The sequence below is a fragment of the Maylandia zebra genome, linkage group LG11 (genome assembly GCF_041146795.1).
Source record: "Maylandia zebra isolate NMK-2024a linkage group LG11, Mzebra_GT3a, whole genome shotgun sequence".
NCBI classification, from domain to species: domain Eukaryota; kingdom Metazoa; phylum Chordata; class Actinopteri; order Cichliformes; family Cichlidae; genus Maylandia; species Maylandia zebra.
The window spans coordinates 35,723,708-35,745,640 of NC_135177.1; the positions used below are offsets into that span (position 1 = coordinate 35,723,708).

Below are 21,933 nucleotides of genomic sequence, written 5' to 3' on the forward strand. Positions count from 1 at the left end.
CGAAAATGTTACGTCTACAGACTGCACGCCTCCGATAGGCCAGTCAGTGTCGTTGTTGAATGAGTCATGAGACCGACTCTTTCACACAAGTCCAAACCATCATTTTTGACCCTACAAACAAGGGAAATGGTTGCACAAAAACCAATAAAAAAGCCATAGACTGAGCATCACCTCCACATCCTACATTGTTGTGTTTTTTGTCACATACAAATGACCCCACACAGATTGAGTTGGTAATGGGAAAACGATTGAAATCAAGCAGAGTCAAGTGGAATAGAGGCTTAAGATTTCATAATGCCATGGTGTATGTTGCAGGTGTTTTAGTGAACTGTAATAACCTTTCTCCATGCTCCCCCTTCATTTCTTCTCACTCATCAACCAACCCAGATAGCTGCCCCTCCCTCAGCCTGGTTCTGCTGGAGGTTTCTTCTTGTTAAAAGGGACTTCTTCCTTCCCACCATTGCCAGGAGAATGCTCATAGGGGATTATATGACTGTTAGAACTCTTTCTGTAGTATCATAGCATTTTAACCTTACAATATACAGGCATCTTGAGAAGACAGATGCTGATGTAAATAAAACAGGATTTAACTGAACTGGATTTGGTTATTTAAACTAACATTTTAAATACCTATTGGGGGAAAGGTTATTTTTGCAGGCTAAAACTTCAACTGTCAGTGCCTGCTTAAAAGTTACCTTTGTCTGGGGCTCGGTATTACCTGTTGAGGCTTGGGGCTGCAGACGTCATCCCAGTTAACGACCGGCAACTAAATCGTGAACGACAGCACAGCGGACCAATCACATCAACGGCCGTGACAGGTGTCGAGCAGCTATTGACCATTGGGAGAGAGCGGGGGGCGGGACTGATGACTCGACGTGACGTCACAGCTTCGGTTATGGCAAGTGACAGAGAGTGAGGAAGAGGAGGCGAAACTTTCCGAGCTCGGAGTTGTGCTCGCAGCTATTCATGTGTGACACGAATCGAGCCTCGCTGTCGTCGGAGTGACAACTAATCGCTGGTCGCGCGAGGTCGGAGTCGTGAGCGGGTGCTGGGTCGCTGTCGAAGTAAAAGTGAATACGCCAGAAGTTTGTTCGACTTCGAGTAAAACAGCAGAGGAGACACTATGACCAACAGAGAAGACGAGTATGACTACCTCTTCAAAGGTAAGCGGCCGCTAACCTGTAGCCTCCTGGCTCTGTTTTCGCGTCACCTGTGAGCGGCTGTCATTTGATGCCGAGCGGCGTGCCTAACAACAAGGTGAAAGGAGACGCAAGCCACACGTCGACTCGACGGCACCTGAATCGACCTGTAACTTCGAGTGCTTTTAGTTATAACCCAAGTTATGAAGTGGGCTTATAGCCTCACTCGTAGCCGTGGTATTGGAAGAATGGGAGGCAGCTCAGAGCTCTCATGTATGGCGTTAAGCAGCATCTGCCGGGGAGTCATCATCTTGCAGGCCTATGATGCAATCGTCTTGGGATGCGGCGTTGGTCAACAGGGGGATCGTACGATGTGGCTCGGAGGTCTCTTAGAGTCAGGGCTGAATACTTGAGTCTGAATGTACACAAAGTTTCGGAAAATCTCACCAAACCGCTTTCTGTGACAATCACACCCTTTCTGTGATCACTAAAAGTTGCTAATATGCTCTGGTTCCTCCCTGGATACCTTGAAATTACAAGTCTTTGCTTCATTTGTTGTATTTGTTTTGCTCTGTCCGACTTCTGAAAGCCTTAATTAGGCACAGAGGACATGACTGAGACAGACAAGACAGTTTCATTTTCAAAGAGTACAATTTAGTTTTGTATATTGGAACAAAATGTCTACCCACCCCACCAAGGATGAGCAGGAAATGCTGATCCTGTATTTCCTGCAGGTGTACAGATAATATTTAAAGTGTATGTCACTGCTCTGCAGATGTCTGACAGACTTGATTAAAAACAGATTAACAACACATCCTTATTTTCATATATATGTGTATATATTGGCACAAAATGTCCGCCAACCTCTAGGAAGAGGAGGAAATATGACCCCTGTTTTATTGGCATGGCCTTCACTTCCTGCATGTGTGCTTATGCTGCTGTTCATAGGATTTTAAACATATATTTCTTAAAATTAAATAACCTTAGAAGTTGTCTGCCTGAAAGGCACCAAGGCCGTAACAAAGAAATCAATACAAACATTGATACTTGAGGATGGGACAAACGTTCATGTTTGCTGGCACATCATACAAAGCAAAATGTCACATTTTTAGATTTGATTTCTTGCTTTAAATGCCAGCAGAGCTGTTAAAAGGCGTGAAGAGTTAAAAGTACTCGCAGCTTATAAAACTGTAAGCTTATACACTTTCGTAGATCGTGTCACCAAAGTGCCAAATGCATTGTAACTGGAACCAATTGTTTAAAGTTGTCTTGTCATCGCCCGTGATAAACGACGCACTCGCAGGCTTATTTAAATATAGAAGACCAACCATGCACGTGTTGTCGAACTGGAAATACCTGCACGAGTGGGCCTCAGAGAAACTCCTCGTCAAGGACGAGGAAGCAAAGACTTGCGGGCTCACTCACCCTCCTCAGAGTAGCCGTGGTTTTTGGTGACCAAATTTATCTGAATAATGAGCAGCAGTGTGGGAACACTGATAAGTTTATCAGCCGCCACTTAAACCAGGGAAGGGTTTTTACTGCACTGCTTTCTTTTCTTCTTCCCCTTACAAGCTCCTGTTGCACCTTGCTGCTGGACAGCGTGAGTCAGGTTGGGTGAGCTCGCAGTGAGTCACATGAGCATTGTCATACTGACGGAGACATCGGCACAGGAAGTCGTCCTGCTGTCCTGCTGCACCTCATCCTTTCACAGACATTTTGACACGTATGAGTCTGAATTCTGGGGTTTTCTTTGCACCTCGTGCTACTTCACATCTTCACCTCATGTTCACGTTTCATATGTATTCTCTCTTTTTCTTATCTCATCCACTGATTTCTTAAAAATACTGATGAAAAAAGCAATTATCCTGCTGGCCTTCAGCATTAAACACTACATTAACTTCGTGTATGATAATCTAAGCAGGACTAGTTCACTTATGTAAGGTTAAGTTTGGGGTCTGTTATCATAAATGTAGGCCTTTCTTTCATATTTCCAGGCATTTAAAAACAATAAATTAACTTCTGTTTAAAAAAAAAATACAACAACAACAAAAAAGAAAAGTATTTTTAATACTATCATTTTATGGCAAGAACAAGCCTGGCAATCCTAATAATAGTCATTTTATTCTGTGTATTGGCGCTCGAGGGGATATCATTACATTCATTAATGTCTCTGAACAGACAGACTCGGGTTCTCAGTATTATTTTAGCTTCGTTCTTCACTCCCACATGTACTGGGTACAGTATAATAGACGGCTGTCATATCTTTTTTTGGAGGAATTTGAGCTCAACAATAGGTGAGTGAATGGGTGTGTAACGCAGCCATGGAATTACCTGTCTGTTGGCAGAGAGAGGCCTTGAAAAGGTTGCATAATGATTTCTTGTCCTCCGCCCAAGATCCTTTGTGCAAGACAAAATGGAGTAACACCGTCATCTTTTTTTTATTTTTTTTATTTGGATGCTCGCACTGTTCTGATGCATAGTCCTTGTGTACTTCTGAAATTGTCATTATTCCCGAGTATCTAACTCAGGCAGGAAAACATGGAGCTGTTTCTACTTCTGCCTGTCACGTGCTGGTAAAACTTGAATACACGGTTTCATTTTTGAAAGAACAGCATCGCTTAAATGCGAGTGCAGATGCAGCGGTTGATTGGTTATTGCAGTTTGAACTTTCCAAACAAGTTCCTGTTACCTAAGAGTAGGAGTGGCGAGCTGGGGTGGTAGGTTCCTTTTGACAGAGTGACGCACCTGACAAATGTGGAAGTGACAAACAAACAAACATCCTGGTTCCACTTTTTTTTAAAGTATAAATGAAACCCTGTTTAGTGGGAAAGTTGATCTAATATGCTTTTCTTTATTTTCTGTCACGTGTCTGAAAACTGTAAGTCAGTAATCCTTGTGAGCCAAAGACTCGGGCTTCAAAACGCTCAGTTTCTCAGTTTTTTTTTTGTTTTTAACACTCTTCAATCTTCATGATGTCACAGAGAGGGTGTCCCGAATGGTGTGTTCACACCAAACATGAAGCCTTGTGTTATTCACACAAGTACAGTCACTGGAGGGTTTTTGGAGACGATCAAATATTTACCCGTAACAGCCAACAAGAGGAGGAGGAGAGTACTGCCAGTAGCTGGAGTGGAGTTACAGTAGACTTTCACTTTTCACCAACATCTGCTACAATTTTGATAATTTTTTTGTCTTTCCTGTGCAGCATGAAGCATTTTTTTTAAACTTTTGTTGGTTTGCCTCCGTTCGTGTTCTTGTTTGGTGTAAACACATCATTAAGACTCCACCTGAGACTCGCTTGTTTTCAGTTCCTAATTTTCTCCAACGAGACATTGAAGTTAAAAGCAGTTTTCACACCTGCACTGCACCACTTCTGAACTTTTCTAGATATCACCAGAGACCGATGCATAAGAATGTGCTAGATCTGACATTAACCACTCTATAACCTGCCAGCTCGCTAGTACAAAGTCTCAGATGTGCGAGTAGTAGAGCAGATACTGTGGTGCAGTTATCATATAGCAAGTCAGCATCATGTGTGGTGCCTTCTGCACACCCTACTGTCTACTGATGTGTGCGGCATGTGAGAAAGGACCACTGTGGGAAATTCTGATAGATCATCTGCAAGCGCTCCCGTCTCTGCTTTCACCTCTACAGCACAGACACGGAGGAAAGCTTCACTTTCAGCTTCACCTTGAAAAAGACAAGAGGAGATGAATGAATGTTGGAAAGGTGTTCAGCTGACTTTAAGATTTAACTCTTTAGGTTCAACTGTTGACAGTTTTGCTTTAACTGTAGTTTATAATGTTTGACTTGAGCAGCGATTCCCAACGTACGGGCAGTGAAGGTACTGCAGGTGGGCCTCAAGAAGCCATTCGCCAAAAATACACTTTACCTTTAAAAAGAAACAGAGCCATGAAATTGAAACATCAAATCATATATCGTAAATGTTTCCTTTGACTCTGATCTTATCTTGTATATTAGTATGAAGATTTTCATATTTTCAGTCATAAGTTTTGTAGTGGCTCAGTGAAGAGGTCTCTTTCTTCACGTTTTCATTCTGATTGTTTGGCACAGATTTGATTTGTCAATGTTTGGGTTTTGTAGTGTTCACGCTGTGTCCATTAGTTTATTTGGGATATTATTGCACCGTCTTCAAGGCTCAGAGACACAGAGGGGAAGGTAAAGGACAGAAAACCTACTTTCTTGTCTTAAGTGGCTCATTTCTTTGCTTTTGTTATGTGTTGTAATTGTCAGTTTAACTTCTGTTGTTATGTACTCATCTTCTTGTTCATCTATTTAGGATGCACCAGCCACCAAAATTTGTTCTACATCTCTTATGTCTAAACGTTTACTTTGCAATAATACTATTAAAGACGATCGGGACAGCTTACTGATGCAGTGAATGCTACACATGTGTGCTGTAACGCATGTTTCAGCTCTGTATGTTTAAAAGTGTTCTTCTGCCCTTCAGTCTAATGCTGCTGTGCCTGACGTGTATTTGATGAGTGCACGTCAGCGGTTTCACCTGGATTTCTGTGCTCAGCCTGCGTGTATTTCCTGAAAAGAGCAGGTGGTTCTGATATTTTGTGTACTCAGTGGGAGTCCCCTGAGTTTCTGCTGTGCTTTGCCTGGGAGCCACACATGTGCGTCACTGGCGAGGAAGGCCATCTAACAGAAATGAGGATCAAATGTAATTAAGAAATGAAAAAGAATCACTCCATCTTGTTCAGTTTAACGTCTTTATGGCATAATGGACTATTGGCCTTCTGAACGTTTGCTTTTCCAGCTGCAGCTGTAAAGTGAGCTGTGGTGCTAAAACACGCCCACCTAATATCCACTTATAGAGTAGTGTAGTTTATTTTCCTTATGCATTTTTTTTACTGTAGCATTAAGACGAGCACAAACAACCCCCTGCAGGCAGACTTAACAGTACACGTTGTGACTCTGCTGACTGTTCCTCTTGTTCTTTATTTCCCTGCAGTGGTGCTGATTGGAGATTCGGGCGTAGGGAAGAGTAACCTGCTGTCCCGCTTCACCCGAAATGAGTTCAACCTGGAGAGCAAGAGCACCATTGGTGTGGAGTTTGCCACACGTAGCATCCAAGTAGAGGGAAAGACCGTAAAGGCTCAGATTTGGGACACAGCTGGACAGGAGCGATACCGGGCTATCACTTCAGCGTGAGTTCATCACACACACATGCAGAGATGCACACTTCACACAAGTAAAAACCTTTTTCTTTTTACCTGTACACACACAGGTCCACATGCATCAGTTAGAAGAATCATATAGAATTAAGTGGCACAGGAAAGAAAAAGGCTTTTTTAAATGTTTCCTTCCTTTTAACTAGGAAAACATGATCTCTTCACAGCAAGTGTCTCTGTCTAATCAAGTGGTTACTTAGACCAGTGTCTCCCAAAGGGTGTGTCCTGAGACGAGTCTAAATGTGCTGTAGCATTTTGTGACACCTGCAGTTTATTATTGCAATAAACAACTGCACAAAACATTATAACTGAAGGGTTGATTTATTTTATTGGTACTGTGAATGCACTTGTTTCCCATACAGAGGCAGAATCTTATACCCTTGAACAATGATTTTTGCTTACCAGTTGCTGAATAGTAGGAACCTAAATAGGCACTGGGAAACAAAGCGGCTCTTCTGAGGGAAACTTGTCTAATTTAAGAGCGTTGGATCTGAATCAGAAGCAGAAAACCATTTAGGAGATTTGAAGTATCTGAGAAGGCGACAGAGACGAGGTGCGCGGTACAGGAGTGTGGAAAACCTCGCTGAATAACTGCAGCAGTCCAGAAACAATCGCATGTTCATGCTTTGTCCAGATGCTGCAACTAGGCTTTAAAAAGTGCTTTTGTGTTATGATAATCTGAGAGCATGTCAGGTGATGTGAAGGCTATTTTGGGCAGATGTTACTACAGGTGTGCCTTAATATTTTGGGTTTGATGCAGGGTGTGTCCTAGACACACAAAGTCAGACAAAGTGATTATACACATGAGTGCACACGCAAATGCATGTGCACAAGAAAGCGTGATGCACCGAATCTGTAGTAGTTCCCTAAGATTTATTTAATTTTACTGCTACTTTCAGTTTTTTTTTCTTTTCTCTAAATTACAAGCTACAGAGCTCAAAGTCTGTAAAGACAGAGTGAATAATTCTTGGGACCAAACATCACAACTTCTCATACTTTGATGGCTGTAGGGGAGTAAGAGAGACGGGAGAAGATCAAGAATAGCCTTTTAAATAAGAATATAGCAGCGGTTGAGCCCATGGAAGGACATTGAACCCAAATATATAAAGTAAAGTGGTGAGTAAGTAGGTTTAACTTTAGTGCCCCACTTTTTTTATTTTTTTTAATAACATTCTCAAAATCCTGAACATTTGTAAAGAGATGGTGACAAGAGTGTTTCTTGCCTCATTAGAAATGCAGTGCTGGGCTCTAGAATACAAACGTTAAAAGTTTTAACTTGTGACTGAACTTTTTTTCTCGAAACCATCATCTACAGCTGCATGACACTGGACTGCATTACGAGTGTGTTATCAGGGCCATCCATGAATTCTGTTTAGTCCGTTTCTCAATTTTAAAATGGCTAGAAAGTGATTATCAGAAGTAATTAAAACTCCAAAATGTACCTTTGTTTGCCTTCAGACAGGAAGCCTGTAGCTCGTCATCTCTGTTCCTAGTGGGGTTTTTTTAAAGTTATCTTCCTTGATGCTGCGCTCTTTACCAGCATGAACTTTGTGAAGACCCCACAGGCTGTGAGGAATCGAGCGCACTGAGTCTTTTAAAACAAGAAGTCAGTGCTCATTTGCATTATGGGCTTTGTGTGCAGTCGCTGTAGCTTCACAGCTTATTTCTTTGTTCAGAGCTGGCTGAGTCAGTGTGACACACACAGTGAATCCTGATAGCTACAGGCTGCTGCGACAGCGAGTCGCGTCCTGAGTTTCTAACTTGTTTGTCTGATCTCACGTTGTCCAGGTACTACCGTGGAGCCGTCGGAGCTCTGTTGGTTTATGACATTGCCAAGCACCTGACGTACGAAAACGCAGAGCGCTGGCTGAAGGAGCTGCAGGACCACGCAGACAGTAACATAGTTATCATGCTAGTGGGTAACAAGAGCGATCTTCGCCACCTGAGAGCGGTGCCCACGGACGAGGCCAAGGCCTTTGCAGGTAACGTAACTGTAACAGCGCTGCAGTGTTTCTCCCAGATTCTGTTTGCAGAAGTCATCTGTAAATATTTTCCAGGATACTTAAAACACGAGAACCAGCTGAAATCCACAGGATGTTCACAGATGCAGATCAGCTTCAGCTCCATGTGTCAGGACACCTGTCAGTCTAGGTGGTAACTCCACCTAAGTTCCCCCATCATATAGTTGTTATGAAGGGGACTGTCCATAGGGGGTAAAAGTGTTTTGTAGCAGGGTTTAAATATATTTTTTCTAATGTAAAGTTGAGGAGAATCTGCATTGTTGGCACTTTACTCAGAAAGCAGCTCAATGATATCCATCACTTCCAACAGTCATCTGGTCAGTGAGCTATGTCTCTTCAGGTGTCTGCACTTTCAAAATAAGAGTGAGAGGTTTGTCCACTAGTAATTGAATAATGCTGCTAAAAATAAATTTCCAGTATTTCTAGGAGGTCATTAATAAATGGCAGGCTGCACTAGTGAAGTGTTTGTGTGGGGAAATGCTACACCTTGTGTGCACAGAGCATGTGTGCTGTATTGATTTGTGAGGTTCTAGGACACGGCCTCATTAGATTATTATCAGGTTAAAGCTGCGATAATGAATGCATGGGATGAAGTGATCTCTAGCTGCTTTAATTGGGTCCTTAAGTACTTTTCAACATGCCGTCTGTGTTCCTGACGGTTAATATTTTTACATCTGTCAAAGGTTTTATTTCAGTTCTGTTTACACTGTTTGTGTTTTCTTTTTTTTCTTTTTTTTTTTTTTAAACCCGCTCTGCCTTTCAGTGCACACGTTTGTTTTTGCCCATGTCTGCAATGCTTCTGATGCTGTAAATTCTTTTACTTGGATGTGTTTAAGTACTTTAATGAAAGAACACAAAAAGGATTTGTTAACACTGAAAATGTAAAGGCTTCTGTTTGCTTTTGACATGCTGATTGGTTTTCAGCAGCTGGAGGTTTCTTTACTTCTGAACTTGAACTTGATGAATTTTTTTTTAACCTGTGTTGCTGCTTTCACTGAAGACACTAATCCTGTTCCTGTCTGTAGTCACGTAAAGAGTGTGATTGTTGCTGTGAGAGTTTTAACAGTCAGTGCTGCTACTTTTGTATGCAACTCTGACCTAATTTATGATGCCTCGTTTACATGAAGACCATGTGGTTTACACATGCATGCAAAGTGTGATAGTAAAGGCTTCTCTCAAAAGAAGACAACACACAGACTAGGTTGCCTCTTATTATTATTTAACTATGTGTTTTATATCTGTAGCTGATCAGATTGGCAGTTGATTTACCCAGTAAACCACTTTGCATGTTAGCTGACATGATTCATTTCACTTTTTATAATGTAAATTCAACTTATTTATAGAGGCTAACATTTTACCACATGTACAACATTCAACACCCTCTGTTCTTAACTGGAAGGAAAACTGGAAGAAGACTTGAAAAGGACTGAATGTACCGTGTGCTCACGCACAGAAAACAGATTTGTGTCATAGACGAGCTGGATTACAGTTACAGAATTTATCTGACATATTCTATGTATCACCAAATGTTGGATAAACGGTTATCAAAATAGTTAATTAATATTCGTCAACTAATAAATTTAATCAAAAACATCAAACTACGACGTGAGCCGTCAAACAGGAAGTGGCTGAAAGAACTGCAGAGGCCCTGTAGTGAGCACATAATGCAGGGGAAAAAATCAGTCCCAGTAAAATAAACCTAAGCTCAGTGACGATGTTGAAGCTAGAATGGTGTTGGCCTTTAACACTAATTGGTCTTTTGTACATGTTTGTTTTCCAGAGAAGCACGGCTTGTCTTTCCTGGAAACGTCAGCGTTAGACTCGTCTAATGTGGAGCTGGCTTTCCAGACGATCCTCACAGGTGAGTGTCACGTTTGTGGATATTTTCTACTGCATTTACCTCATATCAAAATGTGTTCTGGTACTTAAGAGAAGCACCGTTTAATAAAAGGTTTTGTATGCAATATACGAGAATACGTAAATATTCTCGTCTTTGAGTTTATCTAACAATACCTTACCTTTGCCACTAGATGGCAGCAAAATCCATCTAATCAGTCCTTGGCATCCACGCCTGTGTGCAGAAATACCACCTTGATCGTTTTTTAAGGTCAAAAACAGGAATAATTGCTACACTGAAAGACCAGTCGGTTTTGAGAGATGGCACAAATGCGCCTTACCAGATGCATCTACAACTTGTTCAAGAAAGAAAATGTGATGTGGGTTCGCAAATGTTTCCCTAAGTGAATGTCTATGAGCCGTTTCCCTAGGAGGCATATGGCCACACTAACAAGTGTAAGATTGGATAACATGGAGAAAAACAGCAATTGTTGTGACTCAGTCAACCCCTGGAGTGCCTAAAGGGACAATCCAACAGTGAGTGGTGCTTCCACTTGAATTGCCCCAAGGGCTATCAGCCTGCACGTATGCGCCTCTTCCAGTTTGTATTCTTACTCTGCTCAGGCAGTTTGAGCCTTTCTTCCGCTTTATCAGTAATTTCTAGTTCACGTAAACTTCAAACCAACAAGCCCCATTTAGGTAACATTGGTAACTGGCTCATTAAGAGAGAAGAGTAACCGTGCATCAGCAAGCTAGTAAGAACTGAAGTTTAGACCCACTGGAGCAAAGAAGTCATCGCTCATGTAGCAGAGGATAGTTCTTGGGTCATCATGTGTATATGCACTGCAGCTGGGGCTGTGTATGGTTCGTAGTAATCAGTTGTGTTTTTGCCACCTGACACGTCACATCAGAGCGCCGAGCCTTGCTTTGCTTTAAATGTTCTTGCTTCATAGGCAGTTTTTATTTCAGGACCATTTTGTTCCACATCTGGGTGCAGTTTAGTTAAAGAGGGAGTATGCAACAGCAAGCCAGAGGTGTTTGCACAAGTCCTGACCACTCCAGTGACATCCAAGTCAATGTTTGGTTGAAATATTTTCACGTAGGCTTGATTGATTGTGTTCAGAAACCATAACTATGATGCTTTTGGTCAATAATTGTTATTGTGATTATTCAACACAGTGATTCATAAATTAAACAAATGTCTTACATTCATTGAACTTTAAAAGCATGGGACTTTTTGCACGAGTTTTCCTTGGAAATGAAAATGAGGGGGACGTGATATGGGGGTTATCTGGTAGGGAGTATGTTAGATTCGTATTGTTGATTGTCATTTATGCTTAGAAATATTTACTTATATATGCTTAGAGTTTTGTAATTAGTTGTAGATTGGTAGAGGTTTTGATCCTTGATAGTCTGCAAACTTTGTGTGTATTAGACAGCACTTTGGGAGCATGAGAGGTCATACCGTGTCTTATTGTTTTATGGTAGGATTAACGTAGTTGCGTCTGTTCTAGTCTAGGTGCTCTTTGTTTAGATGAACTGCAGGACTTCCTCACCGTGTTATCTAGGATGAACCATCTAGGGTGAGGGGGAGGCTACCCTCTTCCTGACCAAGGATGTTTAACCCTTTGATCAGCAACACACACACACACACACACACACACACACACACACACACACACACACACACACACACACACAGGCAAGGTACTCTTTGTTTGTATGTAGACGTCGTATGTTAATGAACCTATGCATATTCATGTAACCTCAATAAAAGGACAGTGTATGGGAGAACGGACGAGACCAACTGGAGTCAAGCGGTTGTCCGGTTCTCTCCCGTGCACGAGTAACATGAAGAACTTTGCCTATTTGTGTCTTGCTTAGCAGTGTAATTATATTGTCTTAACGTTCCAGCGAATAGGTTTATGCTACAAACCTAACAGAGTAAGTTTTGACTAAGCCCGTGTTGTAAGAGCACTCACTGTTCCCTTGCAGCCTCTGTAGAGAGATATCTGTGGGTACCAATGGGACAAGAGGCCCACGTGCTAACAAACTATGTAGAGCCTATTATATAGCCTGTGTATACTTTAATTCAAATGTATGGGGGGGAAAAATGGGAGGTGAATCCTGTAGGAAGTTGGATCCAAACTTGCAAGGCCCACTCCCTTCTGGTCCTCTGCCTCCATGATCCGCGCACATGGGGAGAGCCAGCAGCCGACCAACACCTGAGTTCCACACTGGTGAAAGTGGACCACATTAAAAACCCTCGATAATCAGACAAAGAAAGCTGCAACCATTAATGATCTCTCCATAGCTTCACATACGGAAACCAGACTGAAAGACCACTCAGCCAAACAACATTAACTTCTTTAAGAAGGATCTTTTTGTCCAAACATTCCCTTCCATCATATTGGTTCACGATGAACAAAGTGAGCGTTTAGGAAGGACACACCAAAATGAGGCCTTTTCTTAACGGCTTATTTAGGTTTTTGGCCCTGGAGCCTAAAGGTGCCAATATACCCTCTGCAGTGGTCACTTCACTCGTTGCTGTGCCATCGTCACAAAGATTCAGCCATGTGTACCCACGTTAAGGCACAAGAAGCCGCTCCCTCCTAAACGATAGGCGTCGCGTCTCAGACAGTATCGCATCACACACACTGATAAAGAGGACAATGTTTTTTTGCAAAGTTCTTTTTACAAACTCAGGTTTCCAAAGAGTTGCAAAATCTCCCTCTGTGTGTCAGTGTGTCTCTGAGCTTCTCTGCAGGAGTATCATTAAAATAATGGTAAAAACCTGCACCATTGTAGAGGCGCGCCACAAAGATTGTGCCTCACAACACAGGATATGACGTGAAAATCATCACGAGACAAGCATGAAAACGGCCTAACCCAGCTGTCACGGGGTGAAAGACAGTTCACTAGTCCTTCACACTCATGCAGTGACAAGAAAACCACTCACACCCACATCCACACCTGTGGCCGATTACCCTAGCTAACATACACATTAGCTACAAGAAGAACAAATAAACGCAACAAAGAAAGGGTCTGGGTGGTAGGAAGGTTTAAAACCAGGAAGATGAGGTGACCACTAAACCACTTGAGCCTTTAAAAGGATAAATGAACTGCTATAAAGATTTGTTACTGCTCTTTAGGAAACCTGCCCCCCCAAAACATTTCTAGTTTAAACTATTCATCCATCATCTTCCCCTTATCCGATTCAGAGTCGCTGGGAGGCCTAGAGCCTATCCCAGCCGTGAGGCGAGAGGTGGGGCGCACTCTGGACAAGTTACCAGTCTGTCACAGGGCTAACACAGGAAGACTGGCAACCATTCACACTCACATTCACACTTATGAACAAATTAGATTCACCTCTTAACCTAACCCCACTACCTGCATGTCTTCGGACTGTGGGAGGGAAGATGGAAACCTGGAGAGAACCCACGCAGACAAAAAAAATCTGAATCAATTATCTGTTAACTTAAACACATAAAGTTAGTAACTGAAATTAAAATCTGATTACTCTCACAGCCCTGTTTTGAAGTGTAGTAGAAGCAGATGGATGAGGAGAAGAACCGATGCTCGCTGTGTGTTGGAACGCTTCTTGTGTATCGCCTGTGAAACTTGGTTGCATTCTCTGCTTCTCAGCATGAGCATGCAGGATCAGAGGAGCAGATCACAGTTCTTGCAATTTTAATATAAAATGTATTGCATCTTGCAGCTTTGGGGAATGCCTAAATTGAGACTTGATTCTGCCACATGACATAACGATGCCAGTTTAGGATGGAAAGAATCCGTCAGTGCTGCCAGGAGTCTGGATAGAGCAGTTGTTGTTCAGTTTGCCATGCTGCTTGTCCTTATCACAATATGTCCCACTGTTGGCTGGATTTATAGGCATCTACACGTAACTTACTCCCTCTCGCTCTCTCTCTCCCATCACAGCCATCTACAACATCGTGTCACAGAGGCAGATGTCAGGACGCAGCGACTCAGACTTCTCACCAGCCTCCAACGTAGTGCCCATCACCGTTGAGCCCACCCAAAACTCATCCAACAAGGGCGCTTGCTGCCAGTCTAACTGAGACTTTCCCGCTGACCTCCTCCTCCTTCACCTCCAGGCAAATGGGGGAAACAGCCAGATAGGAAAGACAGGCAGATGGACAGGGAAAATGGAGACAGGTAGAGAGAGTCACACGAGGACACTTGGGTCTGATTTGTCTGTTTGATACAGTGAAGAGGAGGGGATGGTGAAGTTTAAATAAGCAAGCGGGACGTTTTCTGAGGGAGGATTGGTGTCGATGGAAAGAAAACGGGTGACTTGCACTGTTCATTAAAGACGCACATGATCAGAATTGATTTGCAATCTAAGAAAAAAATTTTATTAAGGTTCCTTTCGTGTCCTTCCTTTGAAAGCTCTATTTTACAAGCTATTAAATGGTTCCTTTCAGTTTCACTCTAGCGGGATATTGGGCTGTAAAAATCCTCTTCCAAGAGACTGAATTGCAACCACTGTCCTTCCCATTTTTGCAAAATGTAGATTCTTCCGAAAAGAATGTCCCCTTCTAATATTTATTGAACACTAGATTGATGTCTTGTTTGGCCAAAGGGTTTAGTTGGTTTATAGTTTTCACTCTGATTTCTTCATAGCAAGGGGAGCTCGCTCGTTTTATATATGTTTTGTTTTTTTAATGCTTTTGCCTACAATCCTATTTGTGTATGTTTAAGGGTAATGCTCCCTCACTGATGTAGGGGCAAGGGGCTCAGGCCGTTTTTCCTAAGTGCACACGCTGGAATTTGGTTGTGTTCCACCAGGCCTCTCAGAGCAATAACATCCCTTCCCAACACTGACATGCAATTTCTTTTTTGATTGCTTTTGATCTTTGTTTGGAAGGCTTTCCTGCTCTGTGCACACTTTGTACTCCACAGATGAGTCATGCTCCAAGCTTTGCTAAGCGTTAACTCTAAATGAGATGGGATAGCTGCGTCGCTAGTGGACGGGTTAACTTCCTCACACGGCACTGGCTCTGCCCGTGACCATTTCACCCCTGCCCTGAACCCGTGGAGAGGGAGAGATCAAGGAATTGGTTTTAAATGCACGGACAGCCCTGTGCTACCGCTGCCTGCTAGCTAGGATAGATGGCTGGATAATATTTCAGGGGATGAGGTAGTGAGGGCACTCAGCCCTGCCCTGCTCCCTTGGTCTCTGATGTACCCGAGATGGCTTGTTTTACTGTAAATGAAATCCTCCACTGCCTGCTCACCTACTCCTTTCCATCTCTCCCTGTACACTGTATGTAACTGGAACAGGACTCTGCCTTCTGGGATCTCCCCGAGGTCTGCCCTCACTTTCACTCGTCTTTATTTCCTGTGGAAGGGTGGGGCGGGGGGTTGTATCGGGAGTCAGGATTGGGTTTGTTAGTATCTAATAGTTTAATAGATGAGAAAAGGGAGAAAGGACGGTAGCGTTTGGAGGGGCTTGATTAAATCCAAAGGTTATGGACACAGATGGTGTTTATCCTGCTGATGTGTTTCCACATCAACACAGACTTCTGTTGAATTCACAGGTCTTAAACTGGGTGGTGTTAGGTTAGGGCTTTTAAAACATTTATTCTAATATGTATATTTGGGCTGCATATGTATAAATAAATCTCATTTCTTATAGCCTTTGTCTTCTCATGTCTTCTCGGGATTTTGTTAAACACGGACAGGTTGAAGCAGCTGGCTTCTTTATTGACAGAAAGGCAGAATTCATTGAGTGAGTCATGTAGGCCGGGATAGCTCTGTAGGTAGAGTGGTGGCCCCATGAATCAGAAGGTCAGGGGTTCGAATCCACCGAACAGCTACCCTGAGGTACCCCTGAGCAAGGTACCGTCCCCACACACTGCTCCCCGGGCACCCAATGGCTGCCCACTGCTTCAGAGTGACTGGGTTAAATGCAGAGAGAAATTTCCCCACAGGGATCAATAAAGTATACATTATTATGATTTTAGCTACTGTGTGATTGCTTTGTGCAGATACATTGACAGGGCTATATTTTAGTAACCTAATCCTTAATGTACACTCTAATTTAATACGACATTTGCACAGTGCTCTAGAATGACACGTTCCTCTGATCGCTGAAATTAAAATGTGACAATTGAGAACTCCCGTTTCAAAGGGGGGAAAAAACGACTGGTATCGATTGGAGGTCATTTCATTTTTGTTTTATTAGAAACATTTACAATACATCTTGAATCTTGAAAAAATAACAAAGAACCAGAACTAACATGGCGCAGATACAATAATAATAATAATTATAATAATAAAAATGTCTCCAAAAAATGTAATTCACAAAAAAACATGTGCTATAAGAAATAAACCTGCAATATCACATGCCTTGTAGGGCATGGCACACTGTAACAGAGTTCAAAGACTTCTTTATTATTATTTTTTATTTCTTTTTTTTCCCATCCATCAAAGTTGACGGTCAGCCACAGAGGGCCGCAGTGGCAGCCCTCCTTCACTGTTCACAGAGAAACCAGAAACTATTGCCAGCTGATGCTGGCCCAAAAACTAATGCACTACAACCACTATTAGACCGGTATGAAACACTTCTACTGTGCTGGAAAAATTGGAAACGCTACCAAAGACAAACTGTCAGACTGCATCGGCCTCTCTGGAAACGGTTGCGAGTTTCACCAGCGAGCGCCACTTCAGTCCCCGACCTCTACATGCAGCAGAAAACGTGCATCATTTTTGCCAAGTTTTTAAAACTATCGTGTCTTTTACAAACCAAGAACTTTGAGTTAATTCCTGCGTGTCACAAGCAATCTTTCATCACTAAACGGGGAACCCGGAACGTTGACGTGGGGACTGAAATGGACTTTGTCTGGCTCCAAACTCAAGTCAACTTTCCACTTTCCAAAGAGGCTCCAACTATGAAAATCTACAGAGGAGAAATGGCCCAAGTGTTAGTCAGGCCTGCACCATTTCTCCCATCTAAGTGACCATACAACATACATGCAAACTAGCACGGTAATGAATCTGTTGTGTGTGTGTGTGTGTGTGTGTGTGTGTGTGTATATGTGTGCATCTAGTTACATAGATCTACTACACAGTGCACTGTTGTCCCCTCCTAGATGCTGCCACTTGAACTTCACCTAGTTAACCCATAAGAGAAAGCTTTGCTCCTTCGTCGTTGATCTCAAACTGTCTGAGTAGCAGATGTAGAAAAAGTATGAATGAAAGTGTGTACAAGTTGTGTGTGGCCCTATTGGCGAGAGGGTCACAGCTGCTCATTCATCCCAAGCGCTGCAGTTGTAACGTGTTTTTTTTTTTTTTTTTTTTTTTTTAAACGTTTGATAAGTAAAAGCGAGTTTAGATTACAGAGGAAATGAGTAATGTGTTTCAGTCAGTAACATGGGGTTAGTTGAAGAGGGGAGAAGGGGGTTACAGCAAGCAGCACCACACAAAGAATGCTGATGCAGGAAAAATATAGAATTGAGGCACAAAATTGATGCTCTGTGACTAAAATATCTCCAAATTCTAAAAAATATTATATTATTTTCTGTAATTATTCCATTGTGAATGCACTGGTGTTGAAATAGTGCATGTCTGAAGTTAAAATTTAAGCTACGGAGAACTCTCGCTCCATTCACGTCATTCACCACGAAGTAAACGGACGAAACGCATTCCCGTAACTTTCATAAATAAAACTTCTAAACATCTTTTCTCATTTTTACTTATTAGTAGAAACTGACTTCCCTGTGTTTAGAAATATATTAACTTCTTGTAATTTTAATTAAAAAACAAAATGTCTTGAGGTTACTCATAAATATGTTGCTTCATTTTTTTTTTTTTTACTTTTCATAAATAACATCCAGATACTGACTTTTTTCCTCTGCTTTCTATGAAATAATAACCCATGTTAGCAAAATAGATTTGAGAAACTGTAATATTGTTTTTTATTCATTTTAAGTTACTTTCTATAAATGTATGTGGAAGAACTCAAATATAGTCTACGTTGAAAAAAAGCTGTTGCAAATTCTGTCCAAAAAACAAACAAACTTAAAGCTCACTTGCAAAACTGACTAAGAGATAAGGAGTGCATTAAGGTTTTTTTGTTCCTTTTTTTTTTGTTGTTTTTTTTCGTTTACATTCAAATGCATTGCTTGCTCAATGTGTGATTTAGACAGGTTGGTACAACTGTTTAAGTGCATCCATTGAAAATAAGGATTTCCTATCACTCCTTAAAAGGGATTCTACATAAATGCATAAAGACCTTTTTATATCAAGAGAAGAAAAACATCAACAGTTTCTACCATTACTATAATAGTAAGCTTAATACAATATTGTAAATAATACTAACAAGAACTTAATGAATCAAATCTCACGGGAGTCTCCCCCACCCCTCTGTACCTCCGCTTGGCTAAAATGTCTTTCATACTGGGTGAGCTGGACAAATGAAACTTACACTTTAGCATAATCTTAAGAATCATAATTAAACTATGTATCACTTAGTTAAACTACACGGTAAATATACGACTTTAAACCAATGCTCACTTTAAGGTCTTAAAGCTTTTTATACACTCCAGGTATCAGGCTGATGAATCCTTTATCTTAACTTTTCCTTTCTGATAAATCTTACCTATTGTACTATATTTTTACTAGCATGCAGTTAAACTTTAGGATACGGCGAATGGCTCTCTGAACTAACGCGTAATCCCGTACGCTGTGAATTTCTGCTGGTTTGTCAGTGTCCGCACGATTCTTTCCATCTACTTGAATTTTCTTTTTTACCTTTTTGTCACAAGATTGGCAAAGTTTTGTTTAGTTTTTTTCAGAAAGATTAAGAAAATCCCTGAACTGGGTTTTTTTTTTTCCTCTTCCCAACAACCAAACTCATAGAAAAACTACACAAAAGACTGAGGAAGTGCCAGGATGTGCTTTAAGCTGCTCTCTTTGGGGAGAAGTAAGTCTCTTAGTGGTGTCTCTGTAGTATTAATCCAACGACACTGAAACACGATATGCCTTCGTTTTCACCGATATCGATTAATTGGGCTTTTGGGTAAACTAACTAGAGATTATTCTTCATTTAGTAAACTCTTATTCTAAAATAAGTTAAATGATAAGTTAGCTCTCCTTGTATTTTTGTTCTTTGGCTATGTCTGACCCTCTTTTTTTTTTTTTCCTTTCAAAAATAATGCAAATGAAAAGCGGGCGGTGCAAAACAAACAGAGCCAGAACTTATTACAATGTAAACAAAAGTCATCTCAGGATATGCTGTGAGTTCTACGCCTGCCCCGTATAGACTTTAAAAAAGAGCATCAAGTGTAAAAAATCTAAACGTGTAGACAGCGTGTCCCGTCTCACTGCCGTTTGTTCATTCGCTCTGTTTGCGACCAAAGCCCTCACACACGAGCCTGTCCCAAGTTCAGCCAGCAGCTGCTGCTCTTTCACTAACAGGTCAGACCTCGTGCTGTTCGTGCTCCGGACGCTTTTGTCATTTTTACACACAGTGAGATTTCCTCCACGTTGCAGAATCTACAGTTTTCAGTGCTTCTGAGGATTGATTGATTATCCAAATAACAAATGACCCTGATGATGAACACAACAAGAGCAATTACTTATTCCGAAGCTGTCACCAATTCATCACGCCTGTGTTTCTACACTGACATTAATCTATAAGGAGATTGAAGCAAATATAAGACAGAATATACTGTTATTATCCTAATTTTATTTTATTTTATTTAAAGAACTGAGCCGGCTCCTCTTGTTTATTGTCCCAGTATAGTCCTATTATTGCTTTTCGTCCTAATATACATACAGATTTCTTTCTTCATTAGGGGTTAGCTTAATACACATACTATTCATTTGAGTTTTTATTGGAGATTGGATTTATACATCAGCGACTTCATAATAACGTAGTGTCTGGTTAACTTTTCATCTATATATTTGGATGAAATACTAAGTTTAAATAATATTCTTACACGTATGTATGGATCTATCTAATATACTATTATAGTAAATGGGATGATGGGACGCATATATAAAAGATTTACTCTCCCTAAACTCAAACGTTTTGAATTCCTTACGCTAAAACATCGACACTTTGTAAAAAATAATCCAAAGCTCACTCGAAGCAGGCTTTTGTCTGGATGTTTGTAACTGATACACATACTGTATTTACATAGATGCTCAGAGCGCCTTCCCATTTAAAAGTACTCATTAAGTTGTACAGCGTCTAAACTGGGAGAATCTCCAATAAGCCCTCTCTTCATTAAACCAGTGCAAAACTCGAAACAAAAGTCAACAGCATTGACTGAATGGATGAGAGGTCTCCCAAATTGCCACTAAGTACTACTGTAGTATTAAGAATAACAAGAACCACCATAACACAATGAACAAAAATGATAGGGAATCCTTATGTGCATGTCTTTCAGATTCTATGAAATATATTTCACCATCAGCGGTCGGTTTGGTATTAATCAGATGCGTGTGTTTTGTAATAAGGTGCTTTACTCTGTATTTGATGTAATGTGTTTAAAAAGCCTAATTTCCTGAATCCCTTTAATCCCCCACCCAAGCAGTTTGATTCACATTCTTATTTTTTTCTCCAAAAATAAGTACTTTAAAGGTTGTTTTAGGGAGTAGCAGTAGTATCAAATGTAGGGGTGTAACAATTCTCCAAAATCACGGTTCGGTTCGAGGGCAGATGCCAAAAAACGGGGGGAGGGGGATGGGTTTTTTTCTTTTTGCTAGTGACCATTGGATCACAAAAAACGAAACTAGGCGTTATCAGCTCCACGTGGGCATCACAGTATGGGAAGATGGAGCTGCGACGCGATACTCGTTTGTATCGCACTCTCAGAATTATTACACCCCTAATCAAAGGCCAAAGTTGCTACCTTGTACGCCAAAGTAATGGCAATATTTCATAAAAAATATTAAGGCAGAAAATAAAACATTTTTAAAAAACAGAATACGAAGTTCAAAGAACAGTGTCATACTGCTTTGAATGTGACGTTGAAAGCTTAGGCCAAACCACTGTGCAACTTGTCCATCCATAAAATCCTAACTATTCTTTGTTCCTACGTCTGACAGATTTCAGGGTTTCCCCCGAGTACAGTGCTTTCCCTGCAGTCCACACCTCATGCGAGTGGTCTGCCTTGTGTGTTGTTCTTTGTTTGTTTTTAAAGGAAAGGCCTTCTGTGGCCTGAAGACACAATTTGATATTTTTAATCGGGTTTTTCTTTTTATTTGAGACGGAAGCCGAGTTTTAATTGTTCTCCGGTGCGATCTGAGAGAGGCCTGCTGAATCACCGTCGTCACCACGCATGGCGCACATGTGACAACAGCTCGCTGAAAGAGTCGAACGATCAATAAAACAGCACGATCTGCAGGGTCTCGTGTTTTTTGGAGCCTACTTCTCTCCTTCTCCAACCAAAATGAAACCCCTCCACCCCCATCATTCAACAGCTTTAATCCCTACCCCCCATCCGCTCTCCTCTAGCCCTCCGAAATCCCCAGGCTGGGGCTAAGGCAGACGCAGAGGGTGTGTAATTTGATTCAGCATGAGTGCTAGTTAAATGGGGCGTTTCCTCTGCTTTTCTGTCAATTACAATTGTCTGATTTCATTCTGGAAGCTTAACACAAGTGAGGGGGGGAGGGGGGCTGAAATCTCGGTGTCCATAGTGAAGGGGCAGTTGCAGGATGTCCCATACAGTAGCGAGCTGACATGGGGAGGGAGCCCAGAGGTAA

General features: G+C 41.5%; 1 protein-coding gene across 1 annotated transcript; it reads left to right on the plus strand.

Moving 5' to 3' along the window:
• Positions 1 to 873: 873 nt before the first annotated feature.
• Positions 874 to 14,546, plus strand: LOC143421142 (ras-related protein Rab-11A-like). Its single transcript, XM_076890271.1, has 5 exons — positions 874 to 1,163; positions 6,121 to 6,316; positions 8,129 to 8,322; positions 10,142 to 10,222; positions 14,137 to 14,546. The coding sequence occupies exons 1-5, from the start codon at positions 1,124 to 1,126 to the stop codon at positions 14,274 to 14,276; spliced, it is 651 nt and encodes a 216-aa protein (XP_076746386.1). The 5' UTR covers positions 874 to 1,123; the 3' UTR covers positions 14,277 to 14,546.
• Positions 14,547 to 21,933: the final 7,387 nt, after the last annotated feature.